At 36.7% G+C, this 22,784-nt stretch overlaps 1 protein-coding gene across 1 annotated transcript; it reads right to left on the reverse strand.

The window, feature by feature from the left end:
• Positions 1-133: 133 nt before the first annotated feature.
• Positions 134-22,365, reverse strand: LOC127427072 (DNA-directed RNA polymerase III subunit RPC5-like). The gene is made up of 21 exons (XM_051674426.1): positions 22,216-22,365; positions 21,310-21,388; positions 20,800-20,850; positions 20,337-20,414; positions 20,108-20,223; positions 19,949-20,031; positions 19,739-19,846; positions 19,497-19,546; positions 19,251-19,370; positions 17,170-17,255; positions 16,999-17,043; positions 16,749-16,840; positions 16,537-16,657; positions 14,646-14,727; positions 14,428-14,487; positions 13,454-13,611; positions 11,964-12,025; positions 9,281-9,765; positions 5,699-5,776; positions 5,446-5,571; positions 134-1,593 (listed from the first exon to the last, which is right to left on the reverse strand). The coding sequence occupies exons 2-21, from the start codon at positions 21,346-21,348 to the stop codon at positions 1,537-1,539; spliced, it is 2,097 nt and encodes a 698-aa protein (XP_051530386.1). The 5' UTR covers positions 21,349-21,388; positions 22,216-22,365; the 3' UTR covers positions 134-1,536.
• Between the last annotated feature and the right edge of the window lie 419 nt (positions 22,366-22,784).

A 22,784-nucleotide genomic window follows, 5' to 3' on the forward strand; every position in this document is an offset into this window, starting at 1 on the left:
AAAACAGCTTTAAACTCTTAAAGTGACATTGTAACCACCCAAAAAAAACCTTCCTGGTTCCAGAACCCCAGTTTTACCAGTATGACAAGGAAATGCACATTACATTTTTGTGAAACAAGCCTATAGGGCATTTGTTTTGGTATTGATGACATTCCCTCTTAAAGGAACAATTCCCCCAAAAATGAAAATTCTGTCATCATTTACATATGCCATCCCAAGCCCATAGTGTTTTCTTTTTAGCCTCAATTTCTTCCATGCAAAAAAAAAAAAAAAAAGGGTTTCAAATGGGTTTGAAAGTAAATTTACATATTTAGGTGAATTAAATTAAAGTAAACCATTACTTGGTTAAGTAAACCATTATTACAGTGGAGGCAAAATATTAAAATTTCCTAAGAAATTCAATTGTTCATGAAGTCCGAATGCATTAACTACTCTGAAATGAATGACATATGTGATGAAGTGCCACTTAAATATAATATACTTGATCAAACACAACTGCAAATGACATTCAGGGACTCTAGCAATAAGCTTCCAATTCTTATTCCAGCTTCTGATCCAAATTAACCTTCAGGTCCAACTTTATCCTCAAAAATGCAACAAAATCAAAAAATTAAGGATGCACAAAACAGGTTGTCAGCATTCATCTTCTTTAATCTAAACTGCTTGCAATTTCTATTGTCAATCGAGAACCATTTTTGGTTGACAAGAGCTGTGGGGTTCAACGGATATATTTAAGAAGTGATGTAAACATTTCACAAAGGGCACTAAAGTGCAGAGTGTGAATGGGCAGCTTTACGGTCTTCATTTGACCCAATGACAGCAGAGAAATTAACATTTCAACAAAGCATGAAGTTCAGAGTATTTATTTGACATGATCTAGTGCCCTTTCAAACCTGTTAGTATCCAGTATTTGCACCCTTTTACTTCTTCGGATTACAGTATGTCCATGCTTCAATGTGGGGCAAAGAAAAAATAATAACAACAGTAATTCAAGAAATACCCAATATGCTATAAAATCAAGGGTAGTTATTAAACCAAAACATCCTATTTTTTTCCCCAGCCAACTAAATGTCCTAAACAAGAGCAAAGACCACAAACGGGATAAAATCAGCTAAACTCTCATCTCCTCTCATCTTTATTTGTAATAACTACTTTCATAATAGGTCATAAAAAACAGAACCAAAAGAAAACCCAATTAATTGATAGTCCAGGTACGCATTCAGCATACATCTCCTTTACACTTCATTTTCCCTGAAACACTTTCTAAGGATTACACAGATCTTCAGCCCTTTTTCTGAGATGGTAATGTGTTTGGACCAGACGTGGTCTCGAATACACTTGTTTTTGCGCTATGAAGGGTTAACTTATGCAGGTGATCCAAAATAGTGGATGGATGTCCCCTGCCCTGTTCTTCATCAGCCGAGGGCAGTGACTGGTTTGTGTGTCTGCTCTGCCTCCATGTGCAAAGTTTACTCTCATTAAACTCTAAGGGAGTTGAGTTGATTGACGAGATCCCCAGGGCTCCTCCTATTCCTGTCAGGAGCGTACAGTACCCTTCAGGTACCACATCCCTCCTGAGCTTGTACAGCATTCCTGAAATTAAACACCACAAAATGGATCCAGTTACTAAAAGAACAACAATCCAAAACAAAGTTTTATTGGCACGCTTGAATGATTCGATCACAAAGAATGAAGCCGTGATGTCTAAAGTCGATCCTAAAAATCGAATGTAAAGATACCAGCGTTTCTACAGTATTGTGGTAATGACTTAATTGTCGTACCTCGGTGCTGTCACTGCCATGAACATATTGTGAATTGTGAAAATGTCCTGACGAGAAAAAATTTAAATCAAATATTCAAACAGTTGTAGGTACGCATACAATGTATACTCATTTTAGGGATGTGCGAGACTAGTCGACACTGGAATTACTAGTCGGTCAATATTTTTCCCTATTACACCATTCAACATTTGTACACATTTACGTTTGGCTTTATTTATATATATATATATATATATATATATATATATATATATATATATATATATATATATATATATATATAAATATATATATATATATATATATATATATTTTTTTTTTTTTTTTTTTTTTTTTTACAAAGGCTGCACTTAAATGACTGTCTTCTTAATGTTACACATTTTAAATATAATTAATAATACAAATATAACTAAAAAAAGAGGATAACTGGAGCAGATACAAAGTTTCATTTCACCACAGGCTGCACGTGCTTCTTCACTCGCAGTGCGTGCAGAAAAATGTCTTCTTGCAAGACCAGCAAATTAGCTGTAGAAATCACTTGTGGTGCAAGTTGCAGTGGATGTTTTCACATTTGAGTCTACTTTAAATCTGTGTGTGTATGTAAGTTATTTTTCCCCTAAACAGGCTTTTTCAAATGTGCATGATTATCGCCTCAGGTACGTAAGGTCCTGTCTTTCCCCGGACCATGTTGATGTTAATTTTGCTCATCAAAAAAATCTATGCCTTTAAGTTAGTTGCCTAGAAAATGACTGTTTTAGGCTAGGTATGCCATTTTTTTTGCCCTGCTGATTAAGAAGGCTATTTTAACGGGTTAAACTATCTTTTATTGTGTGTGCACGTCATGTTTAGAATACATTAGATTTATTGTAGGCTACATCACAGGCCTATTTTTTCTATCCTATAACAATGTTTTTACAACATAACTATTATTGGTTAACGTTCTTTACTGAACAGCTGTCATATTAGATCAATGGCTAATGCATGACAGCACATCGTGAAATACGTGGAACGTTTCAGTGAATTTTTGTTCTTTCGTAGATTTGGCTTACGTGTTAATTATTTTCAACAATGTCCTGACTGTTTTAATATGTTAAGTAACTTTTACTTGGTGATTTCCGTTTAGAACAGGCTTTTAGGGTTGCTCTATCGGTCCTGCACTATTCATTCAATTGTTTTCAATAAATATGGCTGTATTCGCAAACGTTAATTCAATGAATGTGTATCATGTTCTATATTTAATGTACAATGATCATAATGCAAGGCAAGCACGTCGCAGATAAATGCCCCTTTTCAGTGGAATTTAGCGTCGGATTTGGCTGTTGGAATAGATTAAGTACATGAAATGTTTTTTTGACTGTTTCTGAGGGTTTCTTACTTTTTAGACTAGTCGACTCCAAAAATGTTCGTTTAAACGTCAATAAAATTAATCGTTCAGCATATCCCCAACTCATTTATTAAAAGAATGTTTCGGGTTCAATACAAGCTAAGCTCAATCGACAGCATTTGTGGCATATTGCCCGATTACCACAAAACATTTATTTCGACTCATTCCTCCTTTTCTTTAAAAAAAAAAAAGAAGTAAAGATTGAGGTTATAGTGAGGCACTTACAATGGAAGTTAATGGGACCAATTTTTAGGGGGATTTAAAAGGCAGAATTGTGAAGCTTCTAATTTTATAAAAGCACTAACATGAATTCTTCTGTTAAAACCTGTGTACTTCTTGAGCTGTAAACTTATTTAAATCGTTGCTTTTGTGGGATTACAGGGTTTACAGCATTGTCATCATGGCATCAAAGTTGTAAAATTAGAAATAACTTTACACACAGAAAAGGTTTGCAAGCGATTTTATCACACTAAAATCATGTTAATATGCATTTTGTTTGTCTTGTGACTTCACTTTTGAAACATTGAGTACTTTTTTTTTCTCTCCCCTTTTTCTCCCCAATTTGGAATGAACAATTCCCAATGCACTCTAAGTCCTCATGGTGGCGTAGTGACTCGCCTCAATCCGGGTGGTGGAGGACAAATCTCAGTGGTCTCCGTGTTTGAGACCATCAATCCGCGCATCTTATCACGTGGCTTGAGTGCGTTACCACGGAGATATAGTGCGTGTGGAGGCTTCACGCCATCCACCGCGGCATCCACGCACAACTCACCACATGCCCCACGAGAGCGAGAACCACATTATAGCGACCACGAAGAGGTTACCCCATGTGACTCTACCCGGGTCAATTTGGTTGTTTAGGAGACCTGGCTGGAGTCACTCAGCACGCCCTGGATTCGAACTCGCGAACTCCAGGGGTGGTAGTCAGCGTCTTTACTCACTGAGCTACCCAGCCCCCCGAAACATTGAGTACTTTAATGTTTACTGATTGGCCCCATTCACTTCTATTGTAAGTGCCTCACTATAAAAATCTGGGCTACTTTTTTTTTTTTTTTTTTTTTAAGAAAAGGAGGAACGAGACAAAATAAATTATGCGAAAAATGCTGTTGGTTGAGCTGAACTTGTGTTGAACCCGGAACATTAATTTAAATGTATCAAACATATAAACAACACAACAAACTACAGTGTGAAAACCTGAGCTCCTGAAATAATAGCATATAATGAATATACTGAAGTATTAGTTACTGTTTAGAAGTTCCTGTATTCTGAATTCTTCATATTTTGAAACGTATTAATATTTATGTTTTAGACAGTTCAGAATAATTATAATAATTAATTTATAATAATTTTTCTTTATTTATCACACATTATACATTTGCACATATACAGTGAAATTCTTCTTTTTCACATATCCCAGCTAGGCTGGGGTCAGAGTGCAGGGTCAGCCATGATACAGCGCCCCTGGAGCAGATATGGTCAAGGGCCTTGCTCAAGGGTCCAACAGTTGCATCTTGGCAGTGCTGGGGCTTGAACCCCCGACCTTCTGATCAGTAACCCAGAGCCTTAACCGCTGAGCCACCACTGCCCCTAAGAATATTGCTTTATCCTAAGGGCAGGGCATTCACAATGCAAGTTACGTATTCTGACTAGCGCGTAACATAGATAAAGTTCAGTCATCTGTTCATTCACCTCAATGTCTGTACAGATATAAGTTGTAATTTTACATATATATTGTGGATATAGTGATTAATCTCATATATGATGTGACTGAGTAAGGTATTAACTGATTTGTAAGTTTGTTCATTTCGGTCTTTTATTTTGCATTTTTTTGGAAAAACTCTACATACTGGATTATTGGATAAGATTAATCATTCCTTCTCAAGAAGTTTCTTCTTCTGTTTGTGCACTGTGAATATCCTGCAGTATTACTTCTCTCTCGTCATATTTTTTGTCAACTGTGTGTTTTAATTCAATTGTTTAATTATCATCATTATGCGTCTTTTTTGGTCTCGTCTTCGTTAACATTGACAAAATAAAAATGAAACATTGTTCTATTATCTTTGTTTGTTCTTTGTACTTTTTTTTTCTCTTTAATTTATGGCTCTCCTGTCAACTTGAATAACAACTTGGAAAAACGTAAAGCAATGTTTAAATACTTGACGGCTTAATGTCACTGTTTTAATGTAATATTTCCATTAATATTTAACTTCAATACTGTGATTTTTTGCTGTGGTGTGTGAAATTTCATGATGACCCTTGAATCCGGTATTGTAACGGTACCTTGAGCAGTCTATCCACATCTGTTTTGGTGACAGCATCGCCGAGTTCCTGTGTGAGACGAGACTGGATCACGTTCCTCCTGACTCGATAGTTCTTCGTGAAGATCTCAAACAGAACCTGACGGTGCTGTGAAAGAAAAAAAAGCAATGAAGGGTTTTGGACTTAACTGACAAAACTAGTACAGAGTCTCACAGTGAAGACATGTTCACAAAACAGCACTTAAATGAAGAAAAGCTCGGTTCATAGACATTACCTTGTCAAAGGTTTCTCCGCTCTCCCAAAGGCCAAACACTTTCTGCTCATCTGCGGTGGCACTGCTCTGAGGAGGAAACTTCACAACACACACAAAGTCACAGATGGGCCAGGACAGAATTTCACTTATATTAGCTGTCTTTCTCTGTCAGGACCTGGATGAGAAGACCTGGTCAGAAGGTTCTGATAAATCACTGTTTTTATTAGTGTTGTTATGTTATAATTTTTTTATTAAAAGGATGTTAATACTCAAGCTGGGTGATATATTAAATATTCACAATATATTTGTCAAGATTTTGCTGCCAATGTAAAATGGAACAAAATCATGATTATCACAATGATTTTAATGCACTCTTTATTTGGCCATAAAATTTCATATAGATTGTCGCATGAGACTACTTGCACACAATCCTTCTTTGGCTCATGACCCATGAGAGTTAAGATGCACTGGTAGCGTCTCTGATTTACACTTCAGTGGCAAAAACAGTTTTAAGAGTTCACTGTAAAAAAATACGGTAACCACGTTTCAGGCTTGCCGGGATGTAATTTTGATGCCTGTATATTTTACTGTGCATTACCGTTGTTTATATTATTAAATAATAAACTTTATATATTAAACTTCTGAACCTGTAAAAATCTGCTTTTCACTTTATAATGTATTTGTTAATCACTGTAGTAATTACAGAAGATCACATGATGACATGAAGTTCACCAATAGTGGCTCTTCCAGGAGCAATGACCAATAAACATGTAGAGACAGTGCTCAGTGTCACTCACAAAAACACTAAACACCATCAGGGTAACACATCTGAAATTAAAATTATGACATAAATATTAACTAAACTACATCAAATATAAAACAGAACACCCCAATGTACATAACTGATATTAAAAATAACTATTCCCATAAAATATAATGAAATGAACTGGGTCACGCAGGGAATTCTGGGAACGCCCGATTATTGTTTTTTACTGTAATTTTAACAATAATCTACCATAAAAAGTACACGTACTCTCTTGTTAAACATAATATAAATTTTTACTGTTAATTATACAGAAAAATCATACTTTTTACATTTAAAAAAATATTTTTACAAAATGTTACCGTATAACTACATGTATTGTCTTTTTAAATATATTAAAAAAATGTTACTGTATATTTTAAGGTTAACCAATTAACTTTTTTTTACTGTAGCATTTTTACAGTCTTTTACCGTTAAAATTATGAACATTTTTTTACAGTGTTGGGAAGTTGGTTCATTTCTGTGAATCAGTTCAAAAAAGTCGGCTAAATTAATTATTTGTTTGTGCCATCACATAAAAATATCTATAGAAGTCCATGGTGGCATTTTCCATATATTAAAATGTTCTAGTAAAGATATTTAGGTAAATATTGCCATTTAATAATATGTATTGTTATACTGGAAGAAATGAAAGAAAATGATTAAAGGAATATTCTGGGTTCAATACAAGTTAAGCTTAATCGACAGCATTTGTGGCATGATATTACCACAAACATTTATTTAAACTCGTCTCTCCTTTTCTTAAAAAAAAAAAAAACACACAATCTTGGTTACAGTGAGAATTGGGGCCAATTTTTGAACATTAAAATACTCACTGTTTCAAAAGTTTAGCCAAAAGACAAAAACAATATGCATGTAAACATGATTTTAGTGTGATATCACTTACAAACCTTTTCTGTGTAAAGTTAGGGCCAATTTTACAACAACAATGTAATGTCAACAAACCTAAAACCCAAAAATGATGTTTTTAAACAACTTTACAGCTCAAATAATACATGATTTTTAACAGAAGAATTAATGCAAGTGCTTTTATAAAATTATAAAGCTTCACATTTCTTTTTTTAACCCCTCCAAAAATTGACCACATTCACGTCCATTGTAAGTGCCTCACTGTAACCTCGATTTTTGCTTGTTTTAAAGAAAAAGAGGAACGAGTCCAAATTAATTTTTGTGATTATCATCAATATGCCACAAATGCTGTCAGTTGAGCTTAACTTTGATCCCAGAACATTTCTTTAAGTATAATTCTTCATTCTCTGCATTTAAGTATTGAAAACATGTCTTGCAGATTTTTAACTAGATTTTCACTCTTTAAGTTCTAAACACTTTTAATTTACCTGGATGTCTGGTCAAATTTATTTTTCCTCTTTCATGCCATTTCAGAACCAATACATACACGGAGATGTATATTGTATATAGTCAAAAGGCTGACAAATATAGCAATTACATTTTTAAAGCCCAGCCCTAGTTAGCACTAATTTGCAAAACTGTTTACCAGATTAAAAAGTTTCCTTGGCCCTGCTGTTGATCCTATGCTAGTTACAATGTCATCTGACTTGAAAGTATATTCTGACATCACATACTGCAAAACACCAACTAAACAACTAATTTGACAAAGTCATAAATGCAAACAAATCTTTGGGAAATAGTGAGTAATTTGTAAACATGTATGCTATAAGCCTTAAAGAGAAGAGAAAACATGCATGTAAGTACAAACATTCAGATCAAGACTCTGTCTTGACTTCCTACTGATGGGCTTTGACTCCATTAATAGCAATTACATAAGGCCTGCTTTCCTGCCCTACAATACACCTATATCCTATAAGCCCTAAGAAGAAAGGCCAAACCTTTAACTCAACCAAATTACATCTTAATGAGCATGACAGACAATGACGTTTATGGATCCCAAACCAATTAAAGCACAATTAAATAAAAAAAATAAAATAAAAAAAAGTTGACATGTATTTAGGGATGCACTCATCACTGACTATCATATCGATCGAAATAAGGTAAGGGCGATATAGCTAAAATTATTATATCTAGATGGAATTATAGATATAATTATTTTCATTTATACCTTAAGGATATTTTATGGTAAAATAAAAAGTGCATTATAACTATTGTGATATTCATAAAGTTGACTAAATTTATATCGAAACAAAATAATATTGAATATATTGCAAATACCTGATATATCACTGAACAAGCTAATTTTAGGGATTTTTAAAAAGATCCTGATCTCATGACAAAAAAAAAAAAAAAAAAAGCATGACTGTGGCGACATTTCTGATGTTATCAAATAAACTATATTACACGGTTTCTTAGACATAACATGGTAGCTCCGAGGTGAAATGTCCATTGAGTGGCACTAAAAGCAATTTTCTCCCAAAACAGTAGACATTAATGTTCACAAAATTTACACTAAACCTTAAACCTAAATCTTACCAATAGTGTCATAAAAAGCAAATGCGAGACAGTTAAAGCAACCATGTCATTATGTTGTGCTTCTAAGACACTTTCGGCTGTGCTCTTCAGGACTCGTACCCCTGGTCCTTTGCATTGCGAGTGCATCGCTCCTATCAGCTGAGCTACCATGCAATTTGATTGTGCCCAGACAAACTTCTAAATGTAGTTTTGGTGTATCCCTTCTTGTATTTCAGATGCACATTATAAAAGAGCATTCACTCACAACAAAAACAGTCAGCTGTTCTAGGATTTTTGCTACTCGGGATAAAAAACTAAATGTCTGCGTTTCTGACAGATCAGGTCTCAGTACTTACAGGCACCAGGATCTGTTTGCACTGGCTCAGGAGGATGGTGTCCTGCAGCATACGGTCTGTCACATGGCCGTACACGGAGTGACCCGTGGGCAAGCTGGCCAAATGTAGGTTAAATAGCCTCTTCAGTTCACTGAGACACAGCACATACTGCTTTAGGAAAGTGTTTCGCACAAAGTGCTGGAGCTCAGGGGTGGGCGCGTTGCCGGTCCCATGTCCATTATGAGGGTCCATAATTGGAGATGTAGAGTTCAGGTAACCGTTGATGGAGCCATTTGTGAGAGAGCCTGAGGTGTCCATGGGCTCTTCAGAGTCACTCATGTGCTCCCGTTTTACTTGCACTGGGGTGCTGGCTTCACAGGAGGCCCCCGGGAGTCTGGATGCCTTTAATCTACGAGCGTCCAGTTCCCTCTGCATAGTGCCGTGGTTCTCCCGAGCATTGTCCCTGGCAGCTTTGAGACGCTGCTCCCCACTCACGTGAACAGGCTCTATAGCAAACACGAAATGTAAATAAAGGAACAATCCACCCAAAGTTATAGAGGTCATACAGGTTTGGAATATAATAAGGATGATTATTTGATATTGAACAGAATGGGAGTCACGAGGGGAAGTAGCCTAGTGGTGAGCTCCACTACACTTTGCTACAATTATCCTTTCAATCAATATTACTCAGTGAGAAATTATTTGGTTTTGATTGTTAAACTGCGCTGGGAGTGTAGGATGCCGAAGAATTCGAAATCGTCGGCCTGTGGGGACATAAAAAAGCATTTACGGTTGCATGCGTGATGCCTCTCGAGAGCAAGATGGCAGGGGTCCGGTTGGGAATGACAGCGCGCCTCAGGATGTAGGTTAAGGTATTGCGAACATTTATGCAGCGCTAACGAAACTCTCGACCGACATGGAAGGCCTTGCAAAAATATGTCGAGCAAACACATCTATGGAGGCAAAACTTTCCACCCTGATCACAAGAATGGATGAGGTTGAAAAGCTAATCGAGTCTCTGGAACAGCTGGAAAAGAGCTGCGGACTAACCCGCCAGCCACCAAAACTGATATGGATCAGGTGTGGGGAAAAAAGAGAGAATATGGAAAATCGAAGCAGATGTAATAATGTTTGTTTCGTTGGAATCCCCGAGGGAAAGGAAGGTCAAGACATGAATCAAAACTGAATTTCTGCGACACTGCGGGTCGTCATCTGGAAATAGAGCGCACACGCAGAGCTCTTGGTCGGCTTCTCGGGGCAGTTGGCAGACCGCAAACCATTCTGGCAAGATTCTTGAGGTCCGCAGACAGAGACATTATTTTACATATGAATAAAGGAAAATTGTGCTGGGAAGATTACAAATTTACAACATGTTTTTTCCAGACTTTGCCAGTGCTACACAAGCGAAACGGGAGAGATTCAAAGAGTGCAAAAAGTTACTTCATGCACAGGACGTGAGCTTCGCATTGCTTTACCCGGCTAGGCTAAGAATTGATGCTACGGATGGATGCAAGACTTACACATGTCCACGACAAGCTATGGCCTTCATTAATCAGTGGTATGGACTACACATCGTGCATTTTGCTGATGCAGTCTGAGAGTGTTTGTTATTCGGTCAGTTGCCCACAGTGTCTCTCTCACTCCCTTTATTGACTTATTGAGTTTATTTGTTCATTTTGGGGGTTCAATGTTTTTGTTTACTGGGGACAATTACATTGAAAACTTCTATGTGTTGTTCAATGGTACAGTTTATGTAAAAAAAACAAAACAAAAAAAACACCGGACTGAAGTAATCTTGTATCTAGCGATCTAGTGTCGCGGAAAATCTCGTGAACGTGCATGGATGCCAGTTGAGACTTATGCGTGAGGTTGAAGCGCATCTTTTTTTTGTTCTGTGGGTTAAAGATGTTATGGTTATATCAATGTTGGATAGTGGTCTATATAATTTAGCCTTGGGTACACAATTATTTTTGGATGTTAAGTTAATTTGGACCCATTAATGAAAAGGTTCCCATGCAATGTGGATAGGAGGGCTCCTCTACATTTGTCTATTGCTGGGAAGGTCAATGTTATAAAAATACATTGTATCCCCAAAAATCAATTATCTACTGCAGTCTCTCCCACTTGAAGTTTCACTTTCTTATTTTAAACAATTTGATAGAATATCTAAGTCTTTTATTTGGAATGATAAACGACCTTGTTTGCATTTTAGTAAGTTACATAGATCATCTGACAAAGGAGTTTTATGCCTACCCCAAAAATAGTCTTATTACTATGCTTTTATTTATTTGAAAAGATGTCATATAAACAGCTTGGCAGATTAGACGTCTATGGTAAGAAATGGGACAAATACTTAACATATCAGGAAGGCTCTTGACATGATTGTGACCAAATTTGTAAATTTTTTTTTTTGTTTATATGTGTGTAACTCAGGCTTTGACCACGGGGATGTTTGAGGGTCGGGATGGGAGGGGGAACAATGGGGGTTAAAAGTTGATTCTGTGTATGTATGTTTTGCATACATACATTTGTGAGAAACAATAAAAAGTGTTAATCAGATATTTAACAGAATGAAAAGTATATTACCCCTTAACCACCCCTTTAACAAGTGCAAAACAAAAATTAGGTAGCATGAGTTTTGACCAAGAATGTGAGGTGTTTAGAACATGGATCGTTAAATGAATCACTAAAAGTCCAAACATACCCATCTGAGCATCCGTTTTGGGCATGAAGTCCTCTTTTGAGAAGTTAAAAACTTTTTCCAACCTGAAATACAGTGCTTTATTTAGAAACACTGAGAGACTGAGATATTTACCTTCCGTTTAGGGATGCACCGATACAAATTGTTTTTTTGGCCGATACCGATACTTTGCCACTCATCAGAATTTTACTTAAGTTTCACTTAAGAATTATGCTTTAAAAAAGTACAAAGAGGTACAAAAGCTTTTTTAACTGTTCTAACAATAAATCATTTCTATTGAACATGGATTAGATCTGTTTAACATGTGAGTCATGACAGGCCAAAACTTAAAAGAGAGCCACAATAAAAGATAAACAAAAGATAAACATATTTAAAAAGATATCAAAAATAATTATGATAACAAAAATTGTTAAATGAAAAAAGGTTATTTTGTACTTCTAAAACATTGCACTTCTGTTTTTGTAGTTCAATACATCTATGTTGTATCACACTTGCTCACACAGCACTGACTGAAGCGCTGAACGCAGACTATATTTTGAAACATTAGTAATCACGCAAGGCAATATTGCAATTTAAATCTTAATTCAATTAATCGTGTAGAATTCATGGATATTATACCGATGTCTCAGAAGTCAAAGTCTGCTGGTTTCAAAGTGTTTTGGATGGTTTCCCTCATCGTGTCCGTTTATGGCGGTTTTCCACATTAACATGAGAACGAGAAAGAATAAAAAATAAATATTACTTGTTCTTAGGAGTGTCAAACCCTCTACATATTAAGGCTATCATTATTTCTGGATTGTGCGTTTGAATTCACAAATTTGTGTGTGATACTAATTACTATAAGATACTAATCTGGTAAATTAGTATTGGCATTTTCATGCTTAACCCATATGCCAATGGTTTTAATTTGGTCAATAATTGGCCAATAAATATCGGCAGCCAATATATCAGTGCATCCCTACTTCCATTAACAACCAAAGTACTTACAATATCCTTAAGGCCCTTTCACATGAAGTCTCAATACAAGCATCATATACACAAACATGCCAAAAAGAGGGTTCTTTTTTGTGTGATTGGTTAGGGTGTCATTACTGGAGGTACAATACGGTCCGATTCATCAGATGGCAACTTGCGTCAACACAACATTGTGTTGCACAATTCGAAGCATGTAGACACACACATGATCTCTCTTTTTTGATTTTGCCACTGCCTACATAACGACACAACAAGCAAATTGTCCAGAAATCATTGCCAGTGCTTCGAAAGGTCAGCAGCAAACAGGGTCAATGCTGAAATTCTCTCCAAATTGGGGAAAGTTGATGTGAGTCATGTGAAAAGGCCTTCAGCAGCATAACATGAAAGATAAAGATTATTAAAGAGATATTTAACGCAAAAATGATAATTCTGTCATCATTTATTTAATTCTAATGATGATAGATTTTTTTTATTTTTGCATTTAAGTTTAATGCCAATATTAAAAGACTACTTCATACTTAGACTGAATGCCTAGCCAAAGCATGTGTTGTCTTTGAGCCACATCAGGGTGCTTTTTGATGAAGTCATGGTCTGTAGGCAACAGGAACTCCCAGCCTCTGTTTAATTTAGGAACAGACATCTGCTCTAAGAAATCCTTCACATCCTCTGGGGGCAGCTGTGGTCACATGAAAAGTGCAAACATTAAAACTATATACAGTACTGTGCAAAAGTCTTAGGCACTTAAGATGCTTCACAAAATTTATTTGTCTTAAGATGGTTATTTATATCTTCAGCTGTAGTGTGTCAATAGGAAAAATACATTTTAGACTCCCAAACATTACTTTTGCAAATAGAAAAGATTAGAATAGAAGAACAGGGAGCCCTGCAACAGATGTCATGGCCCCCCAACAAACATCGATTCAGTCTGGGATTAAATGAAGAGACAATTGAGACAGCCTAAATAGATATAAGAACTGTGGTGAATTCTCCAAGAAGCTTGGAACATCCTATCTGCCAACAACCAAGAAAAACTGTGTCCATGTGTACCTAGGAGCTTTGGGGCAGTTTTAAAGGCAAAGGTGAACACAACGAATACTGATTTAGCTTTTTTAAGTTTACTGGACTTTGTATGATGTTAATTGATAAATGAAAACTATTTATGGCATTATTCTTGAAAACATCCTCACTATGCAACATTTTTCACAAGTGCCTAAAAATTTTGCACAATACTGTGTGTATATATATATATATATATATATATATAACATACATTAGAAAAATAAAAAACCATAGATTAAAATAAATTATAATCATTAAGATTATAGCTAATCAAGATCAAAACATAAGATTTGGCAACCAATGGCAAAAGAAGGCAGTAGTGTTTGGTCAGAAGTCTCGTATTCAGAGTATACGGGTGGAACACATCACATCAGGCCCTTAGAGCGCCATCTGGTTTTACACTGAAGTACTCTGATTAATTCAACAGACCAACCTTTATAGTAGCAGCAACATCTTTTCTCATCAGGGTTCGCTCTAGGGTGAATCGCCACACCTGAGGACAGAGACACACATTTAGGAAAACACAGGCAATCTCACTTAGAAAACTGCATTATAATGATACAGCTTGTCAATATTTAATTAATTCTGTTAATAAAAATAATATCAGGCAAAAGACCGCAGTACATTATTTCAGTAAGAGAAATCTCTCACCACAAAGTCTCGACCCCGACAGAGCACTTCAGCAGGAACGCCACTGTGTGAACTGCAGGTGTTCTTAGGATACAGCACATCACTGCCAAAGACATTCACAACATTTCAGCAATTTTCACCATAACATATGGAAAATCTATTTCTGTCGCTATTTCTGTTATTTCAGGCATCTAGCTTTTATTTTGAATCGTGCTTTTATTTTGACGTGCGCTTTTGACTGAAACTTCACTTGTCTGGATAAACAGTTCGCTACATGGCACAGTGTCATCATTAAAGCGCAAATGTTTTGATTTAATTATATTATAGTCTACATGTGCTGCACGCTTCACAGTGCATTAGTGCTCTGCTCTGTCATCTCATTTAATGTGATTATCTATCAATGTCTGTGGAGATTCCAGTGTGTGAGCGGTCTGCTCCACACATTCATTTAAATCACGCAGCTCATGCAGACCAAGATTGCAGCCTTTTGCGGCTTAATAATCACACTAGGACATATCAAGATTTTAATTTAATTAATTGTGCATTTCAGTGTAAAAGAAGTAACGGCACGCACTCACAAGCATGTGAGCGTTTGAAAGCAGCCGTCTGTCAGTACGCAAATTAAATCTGTGCTCCGTACTACCAGTACTGTAGAAACACTGGTATCGTGACATTTGTTTCAATAATCTTATCTTAGTATTTATTATTGTAATGTATCAGCGTCAGATATGACCTCCTAAACATAAGGCAGAAAGCAGGGTCAGATTGGGCGACACAATTTTCCTGGGAATTTCAGGATTCCAGCCCACAGAACATAGGTTTCACCATAGATAACTGATATATCTATTATCATTATTATTGTTGATTTATACTGTATATAGGTTTCATAAGCAATGTTGCGCATAAATGGAACAGATCGATCCATGCTATGATCCACTGACTGATGTAATGAAATTGCTATAATTTCATTATAGACGCATTGAAATTGTTTTAATAGGACACGACAAAACCTCATTTACTCTCAGGTGCTTATCTTTATGCAGCTGGATGGTAAATAGGCTAATAGCAATACAGAAAATGTGTGTAATTTAGGAAACAAAGTTTGATTGGCAATATTCAGAAAAAAAAAAAAAAAATTAATTGAGAAGAAAAACAATTCATTTCAGTAAAGACCGAAATATCGGCATTGCATTTGAATTTCCACAACTGCTGCTTACTAAGTCACTATGGAACAATGCAAATTCCAATCCATAATAAGATCACACACTAGAAAAACAAAACCTTACTTGTCGTCATAGGAGAACACTGTGATTCGGTTGATCAAGTCTGTTTTTACAGACTTGCAGGCATGCCCAATTACATTTTTGCATCCGTCCGTGTAGTTTTTCAATTATTTTCCTATGTAAATATGCACTAGACGGACGTCTTTAACTGTTGAGAAGATTCTCGCTGTTGATCAGCATCTCATGTAGGAGTGCCACGTTTTTTAGCCACCGTGACAAGTCAAAAATAACTTAAATTGTTAAAAATGCATCTCAAGACACCTGCTTTGTTCTGTTCGTTGCGCTGCGTCTAGCTTTTATAGAGCACAAGGGCGTGTTTGGTGTGAACAGCCCCTTTCACTTTCTTCGATCCTCTTTGATCCAATGACAAAGATGGGTGAGTAAAACTTGAGGAATGAAGCACAATGGGGGTCGTTTTTTATTTTCAAAATTAAGTACATTGTACAGCAACTCTGTAATTTTCTAAAGGAGATTTAATCATTTAATTTGGCTTTTTTTTCTCTTTAATCTTTTTTATATATATCATATTGTGCATCAGCCTGCTAGCGGCACACTGGCCCACCAGGAAAAAGTCTCGACTCTCCCGATGGCCAGTCCGACCCTGGCAGAAAGTAAACAAACACACTCACCTCTTGACCACCCAGTTCCCCTGGACAAGCAGCGCCACCTGCTGTATGCAGCGCAGCACTGCAGTGGAGTCTGTTCCTGATGCAAGCAGCCCCATCAGATTGGCAAACGGCATCACTTTGACTAAGAGGAACAGAAAACATGTATAAAGAGACAGAAAAATGCTAAAAGACTGATGCAAAAGACCATACACCATGATGTCACCCAAGCTAACCATTCTTCATAAGCGTCTTGACTTGATCACCCAGGGGCAGTGTGCGCAGTTGGGCCATGGAGAGTACGTTGCTGGGACCCATCGGCTTGACACTAAAGCATGAGAGAAACAAACAAAAAGACAGGGAACATAAGAAAGACACAAATATGCCTATATTTTACAACGGCTTTAACACGGCTCATCCAATCAGAATCTAAAATCTGAACTATCCGTTTTATAATACATCATATAGAATGTTCTTTCTACTTACACTTTTTCTTCAGCCACAGGAGGCACAAGCATGGATAGATATTCACTGAGGGGAGAACAAAAACATAAGCTAAACATCTGAACAAAAAACAGGCAATTTTTTGAAGGAGTCAAATAGTTCCTACTAGTGTTTAAGAGTAAAATGAAATTAAACCACACTCCAAGCACTAACCGTGGGGTTTTCACAAGCTCTGTGTTCTCTGTGGTATCCATGGCCTGGCAATAAAGATACTGCCGCTCATGCTCAGAAAGCCCATCCTACAGATTGAGAACAAATGAGATGTAAATACAATAATGTTAATTTGCATTTATATTAAATAAGTTGAATACTTAAGTTATTGCAATCATCATCACATAGTATTATGCTGTATTGCTTAGTTGTGTATTGTATTGTATTGTGTGTGGGGGTTTTCGTCACATTAAATCACCTTATTGCCTTCATTTGTTAATATTTTATGTTCTGGCGATGTGACAAATTCATTTTTAACAAAAGCACAAATATTTCAGGTGGTCTCGCAATTATTGTGCAGCCAAAAAACTGCATGCATAATAAAAGAAAAATTGGCAATAAGTAGTTTTAAATTTTTTTATATGTACTGTGAGTTTCAGATGCAGAATGTCAAGTTCCCATAAACACTTCAGAAGCAATATGATAGGTGTGGGAGAAAAACAGACCTTTCTTACTATAAACATTCTTCCCTGCCCAGTAGGTGGCGATATGCATGAAGAATGTGAATTGCCAAAAACAAAAGAAGAACGTGAAAGTGGAGATATATTTTAAAAAAAGGACTTAAATATTGATCTGTTTCTCACCCACACTTATATCACACTTCTGAAGACATGGATTTAACCATTGGAGTCACATGGATTACTTTTATGCTGCCTCTGTGTTTTTTGGAGCTTAAAAGATCTGGACACCATTCACTTGCATTGTGACCTACAGAGCTGAAATATTCTTCTAAAAATCTTCATTTGTGTTCAGCAGAAGAAAGTCATACACATCTGGGATGACATGAGAGTGAGTAAATTATGAGAGGATTTTTATTTTTTGGGTGAACTATCCCTTTAACCGTTGTTCGGTTGTTCCAATGAGCACGGTTTGACTTCAAAAACAGAGAACAGCGCAATTATTTTCAGATGTCACATAAACGGGGATTTCATGTTTTGTCAAATTTTTTAAATAAGCTGATTTTTGGGAGGTATCAATGTTTTGGTGTGCATGTAAACAGGCTTAAAGGGATAGTTCACCCAAAATTTATCATCGTTTACTCACCCTCATAATATCCCAGGTGTGTATGACTTTCTTCACCAGAACACATTTGAAGAAAAATATCTCAGCTCTGTAGGTCCTTAAAATGCAAGTGAATGGAGATTTCTCTTTTGAAGCTCCAAAAATCACAAACAGTCAGCATAAACGTCATTGATATGACTCCAGCGGTTAAATGAATGTCTTCTAAAGCGACACGATAGCTTTTGGTGCAAAAAAGATAAAAAAGTACTTTTTTTAATTCTATATCATGCTTCCGGTCAGCAGTGGTAAGCACGTGTGATGTAATCGCATTGGCATTTGAAACGCGTGAGAACTGACGCATGTGCGTCACATCTGGAAGAACAGCGCTGTTTACAAGTGAGGAGGAGGAACGCTGTATAGTAGCTTGGTTGGTTTTGGTTTAGATCTGTATTTATCTGATCTTTTACTCACAATGGTGCACTTGTGTGCTTATCTTGGACGTCTCAATCGAGTGGAGAACGTGAGATTATCGTCAGTATCATGGCAACGCGAATACGTCACACGAGAGATCGCTTGAACTCCACCCTCTCGGAAGCGTTGGATTAGTTAAAAAAGTACTTAAATACTGATCTTTTTTCACACCAAAAGTGATCGTGTCACTTTAAAAGACATTAATTTAACTGCTGGAGTCGTATCGATGACATTTATGCTGACTGTCTGTGATTTTTGGAGCTTCAAAAGAGAAATTTCCATTCACTTGTATTTTAAGGACCAACTGAGCTAAGATATTTTTTTTATTTTTCTTAAAATGTGTTCTGGTGAAGAAAGAAAGTCATACACACCTGGGATATTATGAGGGTGAGTAAAATGTTCATTTTTGGGTGAATCATCCCTTTAATGATGCAGTTTTATTAATTGGTGAATAAGAGTTTCACTTCCTTGTTTGTTCTGTAGATGAGATTCGTGTTATAGGATGTCTCAGTCAAGCATGTTGCTGCAGCTGGTCACATGATTGCTCTTACCTTTATACCATGGTAATGCAGGTGAACCCAGGGTTCTTCAGCCTGTTTCTTCTGCAGGAACTCGTAAGACTGAACGCGCCGCTGACGGGCCTGCTCTGATTCAGGTCGGGAAAACCTCACCTGATCAAAGGGCAAGCAGACAATAACAGGAATGAGGATGTGTATTGATGTAATGTTTATTTAAAAAAATCAGTCTGGTGTTCTTGTCTAACAAGTTCAATGTGAAACATTTGATTGAAGTCTTACAGTGATTTGTTTAACATCATCTTCTGCCTCATCCTGAGAGGAGTCTCCAGCTGTTAATGGACACAGTTGTTAGTAAATCACAAAATATACAAATCAAAATATTCAAAACTCAGAGGAAGCTTTGCCTTCTGAAAATGTAAGTAGTTTTCATAGTATTATCTAATGCCTCAAAAGATCAAGGAAATTTTGATTTTTCATATGACGACCTATTTGAGAAAAAAAAATGACAAACATCTGCCCACCTTCATTGGCTGCCTCTCTTTCTCTATGTTTTGTGTCAGCTTTGTCCAAATAGGTGAAGCTTGGTCTCATCTGAAGGATACCTTGCAGTGGAGTGAGGTGAAGCTCTCCTATCAACAACAGATATCAATAACAGGACATTACTTTACTAACCACTTATCTTCGTTGTTTCACTCAACAGACATTTGACATTGTAAAATGCAAACACACACCTTTATGAAACACAGCTGCAGCGTAGCGGGATGTATTTGTGGTTGCTTGGATTGATGAAAATATTTGCTTGTCCATCATTTTCCTTTAAGCAGAAAGAAAAGATCAGAACTTGAACTAATTCTAAAGGCTGATCCTAAATGGAGGTTGATGATGCTCACGTGGAGTAAGTGTTGGAGTCCTCAGAAGAAGTGCCATCCACATTAAGTGCGATCTGCTCCCCTTTACTGCGGCAGTAGTTTGGACTCATGGTATCCATGGCAACCTCAAGTTCAACCTGGATATAGGCAGGAAACATTTGTCCCTTCAAAATGACATCCATGCCTTTTTAAATAACTTTTTCATTATAGTCGTTTCAGAAACGGTCACAAGCAGTGAAAGTCACCTTACCTTTTGCTGTTTAGGTTTAATTCTGGCTGCCAAGTGGGTCACATTATTGTAGCTCATAGAAGAAGGACGCACTGGGTACTTTGAGATAAAAATAAAGTTACACACTTGAAATAATGGAATGATAAAACGAACAAACGGCCAATGTTTGGCCATTTTGAGATAACTGGCAAATAACCGCATCCACTGGGCCAATTAACAGCAGTGTTACTTCCAATTTGACTCAGTCTCAAAATCTACTAATAGCTTTGTCCATGGATAGTGAATTTTGAGCAATTATTTGTAACTGTCTCATTAGCAGGCATTAAACTATATAAAATACAGTATATGTCAGCATTATATCAATCACCCTGCTTTATAGTTAGTGGTAGTGGCATCAACCATTGACAAACAAATAATTGGTCGACTACTAAGTGTAACCTTCTTCACCTGCACTAAATGTGTCAATATTATCTGTCATTCTTACCTGGAATAAATACAGCTTGTCCACAAGACTTCTGGCCAGGTACACATCAATCTAACAAGACGGAAATCAGTAAGAATACTCAAAGTCGCTAGTATAACAAATGCGGTGGAATCCGATTTTGTTAAAGCAACAGTTCACCCAAAAATTTTAATTCTCTCATTTACTCACCCTCATGCCATCCCAGATGTGTATGACTTTCTTTCTTCTGCTGAACACAAACGAAGATTTTCAGAAGAAAATCTCAGCTCTGTAGGTCCGTTCAATGCAAGTGAATGCTGACCAGAACTTTGAAGCTCCAAAAAGCACATAAAGGCAGCATAAAAGTAATCCATACGACTCCAGTGGTTAAATCCATATCTTAAGAAACTGAGATATTCTTCAAAATATCTTCATTTGTGTTCTGCTGTAGAAAGACAGTCATACACATCTGGGACGGGCATGAGGGTGAGTAAATGATGAGAGAATTTTCATTTTTGGGTGAACTGTTGCTTTAACTGTGTTTATGTTTACCTCTTGTATAATTGGATCATCATCATCTCCGCTGGCCATAATTATGACTAGAAGGAACCACTGATGTTGGATTTCAAACCTGCAGACACAGAACTGACAAATCACTCACAGCCAACAATCAGGCCCACTGACATATTTAATTAAAAGTTTAACAGCTTTTTGGACATGGAAAAAATCATAGTAACAAAGCAGCACACCACTTTTTTTTTTCTTTCTCAAATCTCACACCAAGATTTGTTTCATATTAAGATTTGTATGACAGTAATAATTACAGCCTATTTTTTTTTTTTCACTATAAGGACTCATTGATCAGATAATACAAGTGTAAATCTTTGGAGACTATAATTTTACACATGTCCATATAGCTAACAGAGTAAGCTGCATAAACAATACAGTCCTAACTTGAATGAAAACTGGGCCACCCTCACCCAGCATGTTACATCTACTACCCAATTTCACCAAAATACATGTACATAAAATGCATGTGGCTATGATCACTGTTTGTCATAGCAGCTAATGTCTAGTAACTGATGCAACAGCGTGCAACACGATACTGAAATCCCGCAACTTTATAAAACGTATACATCACGTAATCTATCCAAAATGAAAACTTCAAACAAAGAATTAAAGAATCTGCGACAGTCAGCAAATTAAAAGCACCATGCTAAGATGTGTTAGCAACTCTACCAGAGATAACAAAGTCACGTTTCACGCAACTCGCATTATTTTACAAACATTCTCAATCTGTATGTGCACATATAAATGTCTGCATACGTATGTAACTTTTGATACAAGTGTTCAGCATTGTTACTGCCAACATGCTCTCATCACAACTAACACACATAGCGAGGCCTCAGCTGTCCTACTAAATAAACAAATGATTAATGTTGAAGTTAATAATCTCACCAGTACTTCACGAGGCAATTGCGGCTTTTCTTTTAAATCTGTGGTGTTGGCGTAATCTCTTTCAGTTCGTCAATCTGAAGTGATGTAATCTAACTGAGTGTCTGGACTACAGTAGCCGCTGTTTCAGATGCCATGTTGCTGATCGCGTTGCTACAGTCACTCAAACACGTGGGGAGGAGCCGTGCGTGCTCTACATATCCCACAATACACCGCTACACTGACATCACGCGGGGCGTGGTTTGTTTACGAGACGAGTTTACGCCAGAGGTTTATATGCTCCACGAAGCCCGCAAACATCTCATTTTCTCATTTATTTTATTTCTGATAAATAAATAATGTCATGTCAAATGTTAGAAGCTCAAAGCTCATTTTCAGAGAGAAAGTGCTGGTATCAGCGCTTTTGTGTTACGTCACTGACTGTATTTATATTGATACCAGGCTGTTTCGTTGGGTCTTCCAGGCATTTGTCAGTGTTAGTCTGCTGTAATTTTAATTTCAGCTACCAAGTTTTTAGACTGAAACTACTGACTGCATAATGGGAAATATCTATTTGAAATATCTATTGTCAA

This window comes from Myxocyprinus asiaticus, chromosome 36 (genome assembly GCF_019703515.2).
Source record: "Myxocyprinus asiaticus isolate MX2 ecotype Aquarium Trade chromosome 36, UBuf_Myxa_2, whole genome shotgun sequence".
Taxonomy (NCBI): Eukaryota; Metazoa; Chordata; class Actinopteri; order Cypriniformes; family Catostomidae; genus Myxocyprinus; species Myxocyprinus asiaticus.

Excerpts from the sequence above, each read along its gene's own strand:
- LOC127427072 (XM_051674426.1), bottom strand. The coding sequence starts at position 21,348 with ATGGCCAGCGGAGATGATGATGATCCAATTATACAAGAG. Across the intron at positions 16,658-16,748 it reads CAAGACGCTTATGAAGAATG|TCAAAGTGATGCCGTTTGCC; the intron begins GTTAGCTTGGGT and ends TGTTCCTCTTAG. Across the intron at positions 12,026-13,453 it reads TGGCTAGGCATTCAGTCTAA|GTTGGAAAAAGTTTTTAACT; the intron begins GTATGAAGTAGT and ends ACTGTATTTCAG.